At 40.7% G+C, this 18,160-nt stretch overlaps 1 protein-coding gene across 2 annotated transcripts in view; it reads left to right on the top strand.

The window, feature by feature from the left end:
* Window positions 1–18,160, top strand: part of mpp7a (MAGUK p55 scaffold protein 7a) — an 89,028-nt gene that overhangs the window by 58,757 nt on the left and 12,111 nt on the right. For both annotated transcript variants that reach the window (XM_044104408.1, XM_044104409.1), the window contains exons 6-11: window positions 1,866–1,997; window positions 9,151–9,232; window positions 9,704–9,789; window positions 9,987–10,061; window positions 11,050–11,246; window positions 11,763–11,827. In XM_044104408.1, coding sequence (XP_043960343.1) covers window positions 1,866–1,997; window positions 9,151–9,232; window positions 9,704–9,789; window positions 9,987–10,061; window positions 11,050–11,246; window positions 11,763–11,827 — 637 coding nt within the window. The remainder of the gene's footprint in view (window positions 1–1,865; window positions 1,998–9,150; window positions 9,233–9,703; window positions 9,790–9,986; window positions 10,062–11,049; window positions 11,247–11,762; window positions 11,828–18,160) is intronic.

Raw genomic sequence — 18,160 nt, 5'->3', positions numbered from 1 at the left:
CAGCAGGTTTATTTAGTCGATGTGTATTTCTACCTTATTTATTTCTAATGAACACAAACAGATTAACAGAGATTGAACCACATACCTGGAGAACAAGGATGGTTTTCCTTCTCTCCATCTTCCTTCTCCAGGAATCTAACTCTAGATCTGATTGGCTGGCTAATCCACCAACTCCGAGGCGTAACAACGCCCTCTGACTCGTATCGGCCCAGCAGGAATGTTTCCCTCCAGAGACCAAAGTGTGTGAAACATTTGGACCTGTGTTCTGCTCCGTGTCAGTGATCAGCAGCCAGGACACGCTCCATGTGCTCCCCATTACCATGCAGCTGCTGCCGCCGCAACTTCCAAGAAGGTTTTTGCAGGGAATCAGTTGTGGCTCTGTTCCAGGTTGTTAGGAGGGGAGGCGGACGGCAGATCCAGGTTTAAAGAGGATCCTTGGATGAACGTAGAACCGCAGGTTCTGCTGTTTGGTCTGTTTGACAGAGTTCAGAGTTTTCAGTGGGGAAAGGCTGAGATTCGATGAAAGAAAAATAAATCTGAACTTTGTTGGAAAAACAGATCTTCTGATCTAAATCTCAAAGTTTGAAGATAAAGTTTTTAAACAGTTGAGGTCAAGATGTGTTTAGTTTTGATCTTCTTATAAATCAGAGGTCTGATGTTCAGTCAGCAGTGGACGTGGAACAGAAAGGTGTATAAAACAAAGCCAAAGATGTTTCCAGAACTCTAGGGGTTGATACTGATTACCAGCATGGCTGACCTGAGATTAGTTGACGTGACTGACAGTCTGTCACCATAAGGAGCCAAAACACAACATAGGTCCAACCTGAAACTAAAATAGAACCTCCAGTTTTAGTGTCTGTTTCACCAGAGGACTTTGTTATAAAACTAGAACGTGAACCAGATCCAACCTGCAGCTGGATTCCCTGAAAAAGAGGCAAATGAAACTAACAAGAGGAGAGCTCTGAGTCTGAAGCTTTTTTTCTGTTGATGTGCAGACAGAGATTTTCTTCCTCTCTGGATGGGACTGAAGAACCTCCTGCTGCTCTCGCCACATTCAGCTGCTGTTTTAGAGCTGCTGCTGGTTTTTACTGCAGATTGATCCCATTCCCATCAGTTTACTGTTTGTGCTCATCTGCAGAAACAAATGTTTTCTGGTGATTAAAAGAAAATGTTGATGAAACAATCTTCAGAGAGAGAAGAAAGGCCAATAAAATTCAGGAGCACATTGTATGATTGAGGGAAAATTTGTAAAAGATAAAGAAGAGACAGAATTGAAGGTGTAGAAATTTAACTTTATCCAACGGATAAAGAGCTTCAGCAAGATAAATGATTAAAAAAAAATACAATTTTTCCTTAGATTCTTTTATTAGACAGTTATTTTCTATGTCTCTTCAGACATACCTGACATGTTTCAGCTGTGATACCTCTGACTAAAATGAAGGAAGTGTACCGTCAAACACGTCATGCATGCCTGAAGAGACTTAAAAAATAACTGTGTAATAGCAAAATAATGTTTAAGACTGCATTATAGACGCAACGAATTTCCTCGATAAAATTGAACTCGTTTAATGAGAATTTCAACATATCTTTAAATTTAAGTTCTAGGTCTTGTTTTGTCAGGCATATGAGGTGGACGTTGCCCCCAAAAATCCTCTCTTTGAACCTCGGTTGAGACACGCAGTTATTAAAATGTGGATTAAAGTTCTGCATTGTTTCACTTTAGTTTGCTAACTGGACCCAAGTTCAGTTAACTAAGTAACGTAGGACCAAACTAAGTTTGGTCTAACGAAGTCTATAGTTTTCCAGTTTGACTGATAACTTGAACTTGGTGTCTTTTTTTCCCCCCATCAATTTATTTCTTCCAGAGCCTTCTGTCCGTCCATGATACAGTTGCTCAGAAGCAGTACGACCCCGAACTCCCTCCTCTGCCTGAAGACCTCGATGATGAGGAGAATTCTGTGAAGATTATAAGACTTGTCAAAAACAAGGAACCTCTTGTAAGTCACTTTTTATTGTGTGGTCAGCTGTACTGTTTACAGAAGTTAAATGTTCGAGGAAAAGTTTGGTCTCTCCAGTCGTTAATCGATTAGCTCATGGAGTCCCTTGCATCTTTTTGTTCCCTATTGCCGTCCTGAATATATTGAGACGTTGTTGCATAAATAACCTCAGTCCTCTGATAACATGAGTGAGGTATTTCGCTACAGAGTATGACATATACCCCATATTTCTCTGAGATGCAGGAGACTATTGGCTTGCACTATGGGAACATGCATACTTCTCTTTTGCTTCATGACTTGTTTCTAAAGTTGAGTGGAGTTCACACTAGAGAATAGGCTCTATTGGAAGCAACTACTCTCTATTGGAGCAGTAACATCTAAAGTCAAAAATGCTGCAAAGGTTTGTGGTGATGTCCAGGGTGCAGTTAATTACATTTCCTGAACTGCCATTGAATCAGACCTAGCATATAGCTTAGCCTCTAGCATAGTGAGCACAGGGACCATATGGTGTCTGGCGACCTCTGCTTTTATAGGTCAAGATGATGCCAGTGAGTGAGGAACTGATTTGGACATGGCCTTACCTGTATGTGTATTATCCCAGAATACATACACTTTCATCAAATCTCTAGAAATCCAGTTGGCTCAATGAGGGAATCAGACCACATATCAGGCCAGTACCAGACATGTTTTAAGTTAGTAGCCTGTAGCTATTCAACCCACAGCCTTGGAGTTGTAGCACAGTAAGCTAACCACGGCTGCCCTTCTGTTGGCGAGGAGTATTTTTAGTCAGTCTACGCTTGACCTTTGTTCTTCCTGTGCCTCATCAATAGAACATGCGAGTCTCATTGTCCCAGACATAACAACCATTTTCCCACTCTTTTCTCTCATTGTTTAATTTTCTCTGCACCCCTCGACTTATTGTGCATGTCTGTGGTATCGCTGCCATTTCGAACATTCCCAACAGCTAATTGGCTGTTTAGACACTTAGAGAAATAGACTTCTCTAATGACTGGGTTTGCTTGCATGCCATACCTCCTTTTTTTCTGTAATAGTCCCAGTTTTGTCTCTATTATTGTGTTGACTGACCTCAGTGTCCTACAGCAGAATAAACACTGAGCTACACACACACACATGTTCTCATTGGTCTGTCAGACGTCCATCTGTCCTCCCAGAGCTTTGTTGTGTGCTGAGGTCCCGTCCGTCTTTGATCTGCAGCGGATACGTCCTGGACTCGGCCGCCTCTATTTTCACTCTGTGGTTTTCACTCCGACCTCCATCTTGGCTCCAGGCCGGCGTTCCTCTCACCACACCCTAGAAGAAGGGGAGGACAGGGGGAACACACCTCAGCAGTGGTGGCTTTCCTGCCTCTGTTCTCTGGAGCTGTTGGGCTCAACAACGAGGCTTGGAGGAGTTCTGGGTTTCTGTCTCACTGCACACATTGGTGAGGACACTTCCTGCTCCAGGTTTCCCAGAGCGGGATGATGTCTCAGAAAAACATTATGGTTTTCTGAAACCATAATGTGATGTAGAGAAGCCACAGTCTCCTTCATAATCCAGCCCCTGCTGTTCCAGGAAGGGATTTGATGGGGTTTTGTCTCTGTGGACTGAGAACGTCAGAAAAAAGAAAATTTCCAATGTGTGATGTTGTAAAGTTGAGGCTGGACCATTTCTTTTCTTCCTTTTCTTTCATAGGGCGACTGTGGCTCTTTGGTAGAGTAGTCGTCTTGCGATCGGAAGGTTGTAGGCTCGATTCCAGCTTCCTCTGGGCAAGGCACTTAACCCCAAATTGCCTACCGATCTGCGTATCGGTGTATAAATTTGCGAGTGCGACTGGGTGAATGTGACTCTAGTGTAAAGCGATTTGAGTGGTCAAAATGACTGGAAAAGCACTATATAAGTTCAGTTCATTTACCATTGTACCATTTTTTTCGTCATGAATGCAGAACAGAAATTCACAATTCTGATTATATTCCGTATCCAAGTCAGTCCTAAAATTCAGCATAGTGCTATCCGCCATAGGTGTGGGTGATATGGACTTCTTTCTGTCACAATATTTTGTGGTGCTATTGTAATGACAATAAAAATAAGAAGTTTTTTGGGTAACTGTATGACTGTGACTGCATGTCACTGCAATTACACAAACACTGCTCTTAAAAAAAACCCATTCCAATATGTTTCTTTAGGATTTTAGATACAAGTCACATGAAGAAGTGTGATTTATATTATTAAACTGCAAATTATATCAGCATTTAATCATGTTTTCAAATTTATTGATATTCATTGATATTTTCAATGGACTAGCGGGGGGTAAAACAATAAAACTAACAATCTTGACAATACGGACAACTTTAGGGGTTTTAGATACTATTAAAGCGGAAAGTTTTATATATATTTTAGGCATTAAGTTTCTGTTTGTAGCACAATCAAGTTACTATGTTACCAGTTCTTATAAAAATGTTCTATATATATATATATATATATATATATATATATATATATATATATATATATATATATATCATAGATGACTTGAAAGAAATTTGACTTTACAATTTGGCACCTTAAAATTGGTATAAAGTATATATAATAACTGGACGCCTCCAGATGGTTTGCTCTGTCTATGCACTTGTAAATAAGTCTGTTCATGTGATATGTCATTAAGAAACATGCTACATCATCATCCTCCTACCATTTCCTGTCTTCTTCTTTGTCGTTTTTGCCAGCAGTAACATCTGGTTCTTGATCCTGTGACTCGTGATGCGAAAAAAGTGTTTCTACTGCAGTTTTGCGAAATAAATCTATTTTGATCTGGCCAAAAAATCACCTCATCTTAGTGCCAACACTTTTGATGAAGAAACTAGTTTTTTACTAAATTGCTGTGTTTACCCCAAGTACATTTCAACAGAAATGTGTTTTCAAGCAACAGGATAAGAAAAGAGAACCCCACCAGGTCGTAAAACAAAACCAGTCTGTTAGTAGGACCACCTTGTCTTTTCACAACTTTTCAAGACTGTGAAAGTTGTGTAGTTCATTTCTGGGCCACAGAGGACGCCTCCAGATGGGTCCCCACAGCTGCTGAGGGTCACCATGGCTACAATGTGAGAACATTAGAGGCCAACAAGCTGCTGCGGCCGACTCTGTTTCTCTCATCTGGGTCCACTGGAAGTTCTGGGACTCGGATGGAGAAAACAGACTTGGAGCTTCTGGCTGTGTGTGTCCCGCTGCGTCCGCCTTCCTTCTCTACATGACTGTCTGATGTTTCAAAGCCACTCGGTCGGTGGAGGCTCCTGTTGCTTCATTCACTTCCTGCTCAGTTCATCTTCAGTCATCCTCCCACTGACACACCATCTTCTTCTGGTTCAGTTTAACCTTTACCCATTCTGCTCATTTTTTATTTCAGTGTTCTAAGATGATGGATCTGATCAAACCAGCAGCTGCAGCTGAACTATAATGTTTGTTTTGCAACAAAATATCAGATTATTGGTGTAAAATGAACTCAGTCCATCTCTTCCTTCATCAAATCAGATCAAAATCTGAGGTTGTTCAACATCCTTAGCAGCCAGGAATATGACAGCATTAATGTCTGACTCTGTCTGCTCTGTTTGCTGAACAAACATGTTGGATTTTTCTATTATAGCTGAGAGTCACTGGCTCCCAGTCAGTGGAAACAGGAAACTGCAGGTTCGGTGGCATCCAGCAGACGCATCGTCCTGCCTGGCATCAGCTAGCAGCAATCAATCTGTGCAGCTTCAAGGCCCGACCATCAGCCACCTCAGGCACTGGGAACCAGCGGATCAGCTGGACTTCTCATTATGGGACCACAACTGGAAGACGTTCAGAGCCGGAGCAGCGACTGCATCTATGAACGCAGACGACATGTTGAACATTATTACTGTCTGAGCTCCAGCTGCAGGATGGATGTCCGTGGATTCTCTGTGTTTAATAATGTCTTGATCATTTTGATGAGAAGGTTCAGAGCTGGGATCTGTCCAGTTTGGTTTTCCATGAATGACAGTGATGGGAATGAACTGCTGGCACTCCACGGTTTTCCATCGCTGACACTTTCAGGACAGTCGGATCAGAGCTGCTCTGGTTCCAGTTCATCTGGAGATCTGCTCTAGTCTCAGTCATCGTCTTCCTCCCTTCAACCTAAAAGCCACCCTCATTATTCTGAGCTCAGTGTGGGCTGATGTGGAGACAAAGGAAGGCTTAGAAACGAAGTGGCGTCCCAGTTTGTCTGCTGATCTTGAGAGAAGCTCCTAATTGAAACGTTGTCCAGGAAGAGACCTGATGGATGTTCATGTTTAGAAAAGGAGAATTCTTTGTTGTCTGTTTCCATCTGAATGTTGAAAGAAAAGGAATGACTCAGACTGGAAATAAATGAAGCAGCTAATGAGACTCAAGCAGACAGCACACATGTTAGTGTTTTACAGACCGACCCACAAGCTTTAAAAGCAACATGTCTTCCACTTGATGGATTGCTCACAGTGTCTGTGGGGGTGAGCATACCACAGAAGAAGATGGAGAGCTCTGCTGATGTTGACTGTCATTTTTCTCAGCCTCAGTATAAAAATTGTGCACAAAACGTCTGTATTGCACTAATGCTGAGAAAACACTATTTTGCAGTTGCGGTATATGCATAAAATAAGAAACGCAGTTAAAATTACATGTGAATAAGTTTGTTCAGGCGATAGGTCATTAAAAATCATGCTGCGCCATCGTCCTCCAACTGCTTCCAGTTGTCTTGTCGTTTCTGCCAGTATTAACATCCAGTTGTTGACCGTGTGATGCGAAGAAAGTGTTTCCATTGCAATTTTGTGAAATAAACCAATTTCCATATTGCCAAAAAAATCCACCTCATTATTACTCATCAATAAATTTAGTTTGTTTTTTTTCTTCTTTTTTTAATTGGAGTGTCTCCATTAGGTGAATGCATTATTGAAATGACAAATTGTGCCATTTTATGGTCAGTGGAAACAGTTAGCGTGGCTAATTTCTCTCCACAATTTAAAAAAGACAGCGTTTTGAAATTGTGGATAACTTTTTTTGAAGTGGCTTTTTTTTTTTCTTTTAAAAATTTATAATAATTACCTCAATACGAAAATAAAGCATAGACAAAGCTTTGTTTGTCAGGATATGCACTGTGTAAAATTAGATTTTTCAAGGTTTCCTACTTACAAAGAACTGAGGTTTGTAGTATTCAATTGCAAGACTCAGAATCCAAAAAAAAATATATATATATCTCCACAGGCAGTCCTGTTTCTATGACATCCTCTTGCTGGATGAAGTCTTTATATGAGCTCATCCAGCTCTCACATAGACCTGCAGAGAGAAAACCTGTGGCTCTGTCCAGCTTCTAGCAGGGAGATGGCATTTCCACTCATCTTGCATGAATCACTGAGCTCTTCACACACTGAGTCATGGCAGCAGTATGGAGACGGAGACACACTCTTGGTGAAATTCACACACCCAAACACCCCCACCTGTCTGAAGCACTGAGGTGGACTGCTAAGTGTTGTCATAAGAACTGGATAATGACCAGTTCTAACATTAAGATGTAAAGATTCAGAGGAGGAAGATAAATGAAGGTGCACCTTCCTGTCAGAGAGTCGTCTGCGGTGAATCAGATGGCAGCTTCTTCTGGAATCGTTCCTGTTCCTCATAATTATCAGAACAAGTCTTCAGTTGATTTGTTAATGATGAAAGGGAAGCTGGACGGGGGTTAAGGAAACAAAACGGAAACCAGAACCGGTCTGGATGCTGACAGGGAGAAGAGTAGAGTAGCAGGAGAAGCTGTTATTGGTCACAATCCCACCTGATGGGCTGCTGGGTGAAGGGTCTCCCAATAGGGGGCGCTCTGTTACAGCACCCAGAAAATCATTATACAACTTTACATACCTTAATAAAGATTTGTCAAACGGTTCAACAGCAGATATGATTGGAGGTAATTGTATTTATATGTCCAGGTTTCCCACTTTGTATCTGGTTCCTCCTGGTATTTCAGATCTGCTGTGAAGGTCACCATCTTGTGTTTCCTCTACATCAGTGTTTAGAGCTCAGCAGGAGGTCATTGTCGTCGTTCCACTTGTGTCTTAATTGACATCATGTCTAAATACGTGCGTCTCTCTGCCTCGGCCGCTCCCGTTTGTTTTTCCTTGTCGGTCTCAATCTAGAGGAGAACGATGTTTGTCAGATGATCCGGTGTTCGGTTGGGTTCATGGCCGATGTTTGGAGTGGTTGTTCTGGCCAGGCGGCTGTGAGTTCAAAATGGAGCTTTGTTTGTTTTCTCTGGCAGGTCAAGAACAGTAAAGTGGTTTTAGTTGAGGCCGTGGCTGAGCGGCAGAGGTTCTAGTGTCCCCGTTTCTCCTTGGTGACCAGTGCTTTTTTTTTTTTTTTACACAGGAATTGAAATTTATCCTGTACAATTCAATTGAAAAAAATAATTGAGTTGCTGTGGAGAATGAAAAAACTAAAAAGGAAGATAATCTGTATTCACAACTGTACACACCTCACCTTTGAATTTGAATATTAGAATTCAGTGTTCTTGTTAGAAGCTTGTCAGCATCATAAATCATAACTTGCCAGTATTTTGCCACCCAGACTTTTATTCATTCTCCAAACCTCTTTGATTCAAAGGACAGCTTTTGCACCCATCCCTCTTCAAATGATCCCACAGATTTTGAACTATTTCCAAAACTTTACTATACCATTCTTCTGTTGTTTATGACATATTCTTGGACTTTAGAGTGTTGAATAAAATCTACAGTCATTTTCAGTGGCAAAGTTTTTGGTTCAACTCTGACTGAATAAAACTGTTCAAGATTTCACCGACCTTTGCAAAACGTCTACTTCTATCTGATGAAAAGCCAACCAGTAGGATGATATTGACATCATTTATAACTAACATAATAAGTGAAACCTTCCTGGCAGTATCTTAGATATAATGTTTGTAAAAATCTATTTCGGGACGGTTGCTGCAAAGGATCTCACTATAAGCATCATGATACAGGCATGGAACTGCTGCTTCGTTTTTGTTTTTGTTTTGTCTGTCATTGTGTGTCTGTTCCCATTAAAACAAATTAATAAAATCAAATAAATATAAACTCAGTTTGATGTGACTGATGTTTGCAGCCTCTCACTGGTTCCTCTGCAGGGAGCAACAATAAGACGTGACGATGGAACAGGAGCCATCATTGTGGCCAGGATCATGAGAGGAGGAGCAGCAGACAGAAGCGGTCAGTTCCATCTTCTCTTCTTCTTCTTCTTCTTCTGCTTGTTCTTTCCACGTTTGTCTGTCGACAGGTCAGAGGTGTGACAGATCCTGACTCTGTGCAGCAGAGAAATGATGTGTTTGTGCCGTAGATTAAATCAATCCACTCTTTAAAAGTGAACACAGATGCCAAAGCTCTGCTGCTTGTCCACATGTTTCACATTTGCGCGTGTGTGTTCACTGCATCCAGCCTGTGTGTGTCGGCTCTGCCAGAGTTGAGCCAAAGGCAAGTTTCCACACATGTCCTCAATAACATCATGATTCTTTTCCAGGCCCACTGATCACGTCACTGTAAACATTAATCTGCTGTTCTGTACACAACCTCCGGCTCCAAACACGCTGCACTTTCACACAGTAGCTCACTCGAGTTGGAAGATTAGAATAATCAATATCAGGATGATCATAGAGATTTAATTCTGGTGTTTTTATGTGTCAGGGCTGATTCATTCTGGAGACGAACTGAAGGAGGTCAACGGGATCCCTGTGGACGACAAGAAACCAGAGGATGTCATTCGTATCCTGGTATGGCTGGTGTTTTTTTTGTTTAAAATATGTCAAATGTTTGTCATGTTTCAGCTTATCTTACTCTTACAAAAGAGAGAATTTGTGATGTCAAAAATGTTCTTCATCTTATTAATCTCAACAGGAAAGGAAATAGTTAAGCAAAGAAACAAAACTCTTAAGGTGTTTTTTTTTAATATACTTTTCCCACCATCAAGGCCCAGTCACAGGGAGCCATCACTTTTAAAGTTGTCCCTGGTTCGAAGGAAGACGCTCCGATCAGAGAGCCAAAGGTCAGTATTTTATCAGTAAATCCAAGTTTGGATCAATGTTTTTGCACATGGAGGATTCTGTCCTGGGAGGATTCCTGAGATCCTACTGCATGGGGTAACAACAAACCTTTTTGCTGAGCATTGTTGTGCAGTCTTGACAGTCTTAACAACTACACACTCCCAGATGACACCTCAACAAAAACCTCCTCGCCTCCCATGTGCCACGCCTGGTTACGTTGATGGAAGAGCACTAATTGGCCAACATGGTGACTTTCTTGGAATCCCCCTTGTGTAGAGCAATGTTGTGTTGCACATAAGTTGACGACCAGGTTCTGTATATGGCATTCCTGGAAGAAAAAAAAAAAAAAAAAAGCAGGCCAGTGATCACCCTGTGCTTTCATGAGGGGCTTAATCACGATTGATCATAATTAGTCACAATTAATCGTGACTAATCATGATTACTTGGTTATTGAAATAATCGTCAGCTAATTTAGTAATCAATTAATCTTTAAATGGACTCAAAAAAGGCAATTTTCTGAAAAAAAAAAAAATCCCAACATATTTAGAGTAGTAAGCCAAAATTGTACAGAAAATATATACTTTTTGCATTTGAGATAATACCACCATTGTCTGTAAATATGTTTTAGCCAAAATTCCTCAAGTGGCATCATTTTAGCTTCACCTCGTTCAACTTTACTAAAGGAATGCTGTGCTATGCTAAATGTTTTTCTTATTTAAAAATTTAATTTAAGTATTTTCTTATCTCTATATTATAACGTGTTTCTAATATTGTATAGAAATTAAAAATAGGTAAATCTCACTTTATAATCTATCCATTATTCTGACTGTATCTCATCTGAATAATTAATCGATCTATCGACTAATTGATCACTAATTTAATTGTTTGTTTCAGCCCTACTTTCATTAAGGCCCGCCAGATTCTGCCTCGGTAACCAAGTTGTTTTTCCCTGCTTGTCTCTTTTGTCCGGCCCGTTGCTGGTTTGTCCAGGTGTTTCTGCGAGCACTGTTCGACTATGATCCCAGTAAAGACAGTGCCATTCCGTGTAAAGAGGCTGGTCTGGGCTTCAAGAAAGGCTCCGTCCTTCAAATAATGAGCCAAGAAGATGCAACTTGGTGGCAGGCAAAGCATGATGGGGATGCTAATCCCCGTGCCGGTCTGATCCCGTCCAAACAGTTCCAGGAAAGGTGAGAAACAACCTCCAGCTATGACTCCCTGATGTTTCAGCCTCGTTTTCGTCCTTCTGCTGGCTTTGGACTGCCAAACGTAAGCTGGATTTTCACACAGTCGGGTTCGTAATAAGTAATGACGGTAATGATAGTGATGGTACTGACGTATTTTGGGCAGCAAGAGAACAGAAACCTTCCCTTGATGTGGAACACATGACACTGAGTGGGTTTTCTGTTGTTATTCACAAGTCCTTGAGGTTGAAATGGAAAATGTAGCCTTTCACTCCTGATCGAAGGGTAAAGTAGTTTTTGGGTACTTAACTTTTGATAGTGTCTCCACTTCTCCTTTCATTATTTTCTGTTTTTCTAACTTTGTCCTGACACAATAAAGCTGCTGGTCATTGTAGAACTGCTTCTCTGAAACTTAGCAGAGGAGAATGTTAAATATTCACCAACTGGCCAATGAAAATTGGTGTTTCTACATTTTCTTTGATTTTCTCATGTCCTCCTTTATTCTTCTTTTTCATTTTGCAGGAGATTCGCTCTGCGGCAGCCCGCTGCAACTCTGCCACTACAACGGACCCTCAGCAGGCGGCCCTGTAAGCATTCATCACCTGCTGTGTTTTTTACCCAACAAACCTGAACATGACATGTTTCAGTTTCACAGGTTGTGGGCGTAATGGATGTTTGGGCACACGTGGGACATGTCCCACACACTTTTTCCAACAACTGTTTAATCTGGTATTAAGACGGGGTAACTTGATATTTCTGAGCTGTCTAAGCTTCTGCAGTGTTTCTTGGTTCTTCAAACGTCACCCTGGACGTCAGGACAAACAGCTCTATGAACTGAGGTCAGATTGTTTCCTGCCTGATCTCCATCCTGCTCTGTTATCACATGGTGCTTCATTAGAGCAGGAATGCTCATGTACAAGGCCAGGAGGCCATTAGACAATGTGAACCGTTCCTGGTCAGATAGGCAGCAGATGAAAGTCTTGCACAGAATAATAAGGCAGCTCTGGGAAGGATTTAAGATATGTTTCTCATTCTCCTGTTGTCCTTTAAGCTCTCTCTCGCTCTACAATCACATCTCATCAAATGTGCTTTAGCTGCTGGTTCAGCGTTCCAGCTGGAGGAGGAGGGGGGAGCACGAGAGTAGAAATTGATGTGAGCTCTAATATGTGAAGCTAGATTTTATATGAAGGCAGAAACATTTGGTCCAAACTAAAAATGGGTCCAAATGTCCTCACAGATCCGAGCAGAAGTCGCATGACCCTGATCCAGCTGCCGTTTAGAGATCTTTAACCTGCTGTTGATGCAACTCAGGAGCATCTGGAGGAAATTTAAAGGTTTTAAATTCTGGTGAAACATTTCGCTTTAAGGTCCGTCTGTCTTTGATGTTGATTTTGTTGTTTTTATTTTCATCTCCGCTTTATACAACTGTACCAAATTATTTACAGACATTTTAGCAGCACATAAATGTTACATCCCTTTCCAAGGTTTCTGAATCTGAATGTTTTTCCTCCTTGTGAAATCACAGTGGCCACTCCACAGCCGTGCTTCACAGATTGTGTCACACTAGGTAATGAACCACCATAGACATCCGTTATCTAGAGAAATAGTTGCATTAGATCCAGATTTAAATATATTGAAAAGATTCTAGTTTTGATATTGACAGTGTGGCAAACATCTAGATTATTACCTTAAGCAGCATTTCCAGTGATCTCAGTGCGATGAAGGTGGCAGAGTTGGAGGTAAATTTGAGTCAAAAGTCTTCACACTAATTACAGAAACTGTAGTTTGTGACTGACGTCGCTGGATTGCAGCCAAACTGAAGAGCCACCCTCATCCCTCTGCAGTCGTCCATGTCACGTAAATGCTCAGCTACACCCTTACCTCAGGCGACAGAGGGATCACTAGTTCGTAAACACAGTGGATGAAAACGTAACCTGTCTCCCGAAAGTCAGCCGGCCTTTAAACTGTCTCTGGTTGTCATGGTTATGCGCATTTATCTTGTATTAAGTTTAAGCAGCATGTTCTCAGCTGTTTATTACAGAGTAAGTTACTCACACTAGTGAGTAACCGACCCAAACGCAGACGGGTGGATAAAAATAGCCCCAACTCAAGTGGCCGGCAGACTTTACTGACTTGAAATGTAAAATCAATTTAGTTGATCTTGAGCTCATAATGACATGTGAGGTCAATTGACACTTTTCTATACTTTTTGTGCACACATGGGAGGTTTCTGGGTCCTCCTCAGATTTACCTCCAACAGCGTCATCGTCAGTTCATTAGCAGCATCAGAGGATAGAAGTAGTTTCCTGAGCAGAAGCTTCACCACATCTGTTCCTCTTCCTCCCTCATCCAGCAGCCTTACTCATAGTGAGAGCAAGTGTTTCTTATGTAGTGTCCAAATGACAAATGTAGGACAACTGAACATGATTGCGTCTATCAGGCTGTGGAGCATGAATTGGTCATTGCAGCTGAATGATCATCATGCTCTATTACATGTTAAAGGGAGTCCATATTAACACAAACCTGAAAGACTCAAGAAAACGTTACCAATGGCATTCATGCTTTGGCTGGTATACTGCAGGTTGTATGGGGTCTTCATGTTGTGGGAGTCCATGTGTGTTTGTGTGTAGGGAAGTGCTGTATTTTGGTAAAACCCTGGCCAACATGTGTTTTTTTTATTTGCAGCGCTATGACTTATTTATTCTCTTTGTCCATTTCTTCTTTTCCCTCTGAAAGATGATGTGGAGATAGAGCTTGGTAGGTTTCTTCTCTTTTTTTTTTCTTACCCCATTGCTCAAGTGGCTTTTCATAAACTTTAGCACTTTTTAAAAGCAACTAACATTGCTTCTTTACCTTTTGGCACTCAAAGCTACTGAAACTGAAGGTACTACAACCTTTCCCTCTCCATCTCATATTTTACTCATGTACTTGTACTGCTGTTCGTGAGTCCAAAGAACCCTTGATGATTGCCAACCCCTTTATCAGTTTGCCGTTAAATGAAAGGTCGACCTCTGCTTCCCATCCTTGTGTTTCCTGCTCATTCCTCTTCTACTTACTCAGAAAAAGAGCTTTGCACCTTGTTGAGACATATTGGTTCTAACTCGTCTAAAGATACTAATTGACAAATTTATTGATGATGTAAAATTAAATCAGACAAAGGGCAGGACTGAAGATAGTGACAGAGGCCGTAACATTATTTATATTTGGTTTTACATCTATGGTTATCACAAAATGCATATCTAATAAGATTAATCAGTTTGTCCTGCTACTCTCCCCAGATCGTCCCCCATGTATTCCAATGAATGCATCATTTTTCCCCTGTTTTATTTTGTGTTTAAAGAGGTAGGTTTCTGTTGCTCTCATGATTGGTTCCTCTTTTTAATCAGTTGTTGTTCCTCTCTTTTGGATTCTCCTTTCCTTTTCTTCCCATCACCAGAAGAAGCTGATTATTGTAGCGGATTCCACGTAGGTGAGAGATTCTCGTCATCCTGTTTTCCAGCTTATCCTCTCCTCTCTTGGTGTGATTGTTTCATTGTTGTAACAACTGTGGAAGCTACAAAATCTGGCCTAGACAAAGTCCTGACCCATTCCGTTAGCAGCTCTCCCTTCATTCATCAACTTTGACCTCCTTTGATGTCACATGTTTTCCACAGGAAACAGAAAATTCCACTTATTGGTTGTTATGGCTGACATATTTATCAGATATATTATGTTATTGTTGTTTTCAGTCGGAGAGTTAAATTATGGAGCCACAAATTGCCTTCAGAGATTTGTGCATTTGTATAAAAAAATCACAATATTGGCACTAATTAAAAATGAATGATTATTTTTGCACTTTTCACTTTTAGAATCCATAATTAATCTATTTGTTATCGCACTTGTGTATTGAATAATTAGTTGTCCAAAAATAGTCATTAAAAAGTATATTCAATTGTTTTTTAAACTGTTTTCATGTTAAACAGTAAGCAATAGTTCCAAAAACAAAACTAGGCAAGAGATTTTTGGCCAGTTCAGTTCACCCAACCTCTACCTGGACATCCCTCCTCGTTGGAAGAATATAAAAGAATGGATTTATCTCTAAAGCTTACTAGATTCGAAACTGGAAACATAGTTTTATTTAGTTTAAGATCATTATATATGCATCTAAATAAAAATGTTCTTTTATTTAAAAAAAAAGTATGATCTCACAGTCAAAGAAGCACAATCTGAAAGGAAAAAGAAGCTTACCCTAGTCTAATGTCTGGGGCTTTAACCCCTTCAACATGAAGCAGACAGTGAAAGGTGGTCATATAGGTGCAAAAAGTTTGATTTGTGAGGTTCTGTAAGGCTATGCTTGTTTGTAAATCTCTTTACCTAAATGTCTTTATAGCAGTTTTTCTCTCTGATATTGTTTTTGGTCAAAGGTTGGTTGGTCTCAACCCCCGCCCCCTTTACACTACATTATTTTAGACTCTTTATTTATAATACGTCCCATGGATGCATGTTAATGATTGTTTCATTTGCATCAAACCCTCCTAACATTAAAGAGGGTCGCCCTCTGTGTCTCAGCTATGCCTCAATGTTCCGTTTATTTTCCTCTCTCTCTCTCTCTCTCTCCTTCTCCCTCTCTGGGGATTCGTTCTATCGCTCTGCCCTTCACACCAGCTCAGTGACCTCATCGTCTCTTCTTCCTCTGTAGGGCCCAAATGACATCCTGCACTGTAGTAGGTTTACAGCTTTTCTGAAACCCAGTAGCTCTCTGTGAGACTTAACCAAAATGAGAAAACCTCAAGATAAAAAAACAGAAAGCGTTCTAATAACACGTCCTCTGGGTGAGTACAGCTGCATGGCTTCTCAGCCGGTTGGATGTGGTTGTAGGATGTAACGTTGGCCCGTTCTCAAAGGTTTGAAACTCTAGAAGCTGCAGATGTTTTTCCAATGCTACTGAAGCTGTACGGCGGAATAAAGGAGGTGGTGGAAGGCGAGCAGTTGTTGTCCTCAGGTTTTAGTCTTTTCATTCCTTTTCTTTTTGTCTCGTCCTCTCCAGCGGTGTGGCACTCAAAATTGTTTGTGACAAGGTGAAGCTGAACAGATTCACTTTCCACCAGCGGAGCATTTCGCCATGGTACTCCGCTTGAGACACTTCATTTCTTTGGGTTTATTTCAAATATAATTCACACAGAGATGAAAAGGAAGGGAGTAAAGTGGGGAAAGGGTTTTAAAAGAAAGGAGGTAGTAGAGAGAAAGAAAGAGAGTAAACATCCTTGAAGTCTGTCTCTAAACCTGCAGAAAGAGAAACCACAACAACAAACATGTGCATAAATAGCAGTTAGGACATCATCTTTCTTTTTTATTCCTGCCTGAAAGATTCAGAGTAAAAAAGACGAGGGACTTCTGTGTTATAAAGGCACTGGACTTTAGAAACTGTGAATGACAGAATACAGTTGAACCATTAACCATCCAACATCAATAAAAAAATCCAAAAAGATTCAACCTGGTTTTCCAGTAGCCGTCTTGGATTTTTTATTTATTTATTTTTTTGTACATATAACTTTTTATTTCTTTGCTTTCGGTGTTTCCAGACTCTTTAGCGTTGGCATCATTGACTGTGGCTTTAAGGTTTCCCCAACATTCTGAGCCACTTATTTTGTCAGTGTGAGTTTTATTCTTTTTCACTAACCCAGCAGCAGCTTCTGGGTCGACCAGCATCGTTCTGAGATGAGACGTCTCTAAACCCGTAGAGCTGCGGGATGAAACATAGAGGGGAAACACAGATTGCTTCTGACGCAAATAGACTTTTAGCAACCTCAGATCTGGAACATTATTCCACCATGTAAGCCTGTAAGAGTTGGTTTGGAGACCATTTCCCTCATACTCTGTGAGTCTCTTCTCCCCAGATAACCCAGTTTAAACACTGGGATGACCGCTGCAGAAACTGATTAAAGATGTGGAGCATCATTTGGTCTAACCCCAGCTAAACCTAGAATCTGTCAGAAGGTCAGAGCAGCTATCAGACCAGGTATGTAGGCTGCTCCTGGAAACAGATGCTGGATGCATTCACAAAGATCAGGACCTGAACTTCACTTCAGTGCAGAACCGTAATCATTTCTGCAGATGTCTGTTGTTACAGTTGTAGGAGGAACATTTGGAGAACTCGTACAGTAGAGTTTGGGCCGGAAATGTTTGGAGAATGACTTCTTTTGTTTCTATGAGTGGAAAGAAAGGTTGATGTTTTGTCTGTTACAAACACGTAATGTCTACACACTCTTTAAACCAATAGTATGTGTGACTGCATGAAGAAAATATACGTGAATTAGTTTTTCCATATGTAAAACCCTTTAGATCAGGTGGGGGAGCTAATACTTTTTTTTCCTGTCTGTAAAACCAATCTGGATTTGAATATAAGATTGGCTGCAAGAGTTTATTGGTAGCTTTGGATGTTGTCAATATTAATCTGAGAAAAATAACTTAAAGTTTTTTTTTAGTAAGGATGGACAATGCTCCAATTCAAGCTTTCCAAAATAACCCTGTACAAAATCTGAATATTCTGACTGGGTCGGAGTTTTCTCACTTTCTTTAACTAGAAAAGATTGACTGCTCATCTTGCATTTAGAATGAGTCTTTGCCTCAAGCGGCGAAGTTATAGTATCATTTGGTTTTGCTTTTGATGAGTAGTCTGGTGCGGTGTGGTGTGAATAGATGGATTGGGGCTTCTTCTGCAAGGAAGAGGTCATGGTTTAAACTTAGCCTTCATCTGAAAGGCAAGGTTTTCTATTTACGTCTTCATCTATGTTTCATGCCTCATCTAGGGTTATGACATATGTGTGACTTAAAAAATAGGATCCTGGATATGCAGTACAAACCATATTTTCACTCTGTCCTGAGAACACTTCAAGGTTCCAAGAACAACCTGAAGAGTCCCATCTAAGGATGGATCTTTC

The sequence above is a fragment of the Gambusia affinis genome, linkage group LG21 (genome assembly GCF_019740435.1).
Source record: "Gambusia affinis linkage group LG21, SWU_Gaff_1.0, whole genome shotgun sequence".
In the NCBI taxonomy this organism is placed as follows: Eukaryota; Metazoa; Chordata; class Actinopteri; order Cyprinodontiformes; family Poeciliidae; genus Gambusia; species Gambusia affinis.
This window is presented reverse-complemented; position numbering and strand designations above follow the sequence as displayed.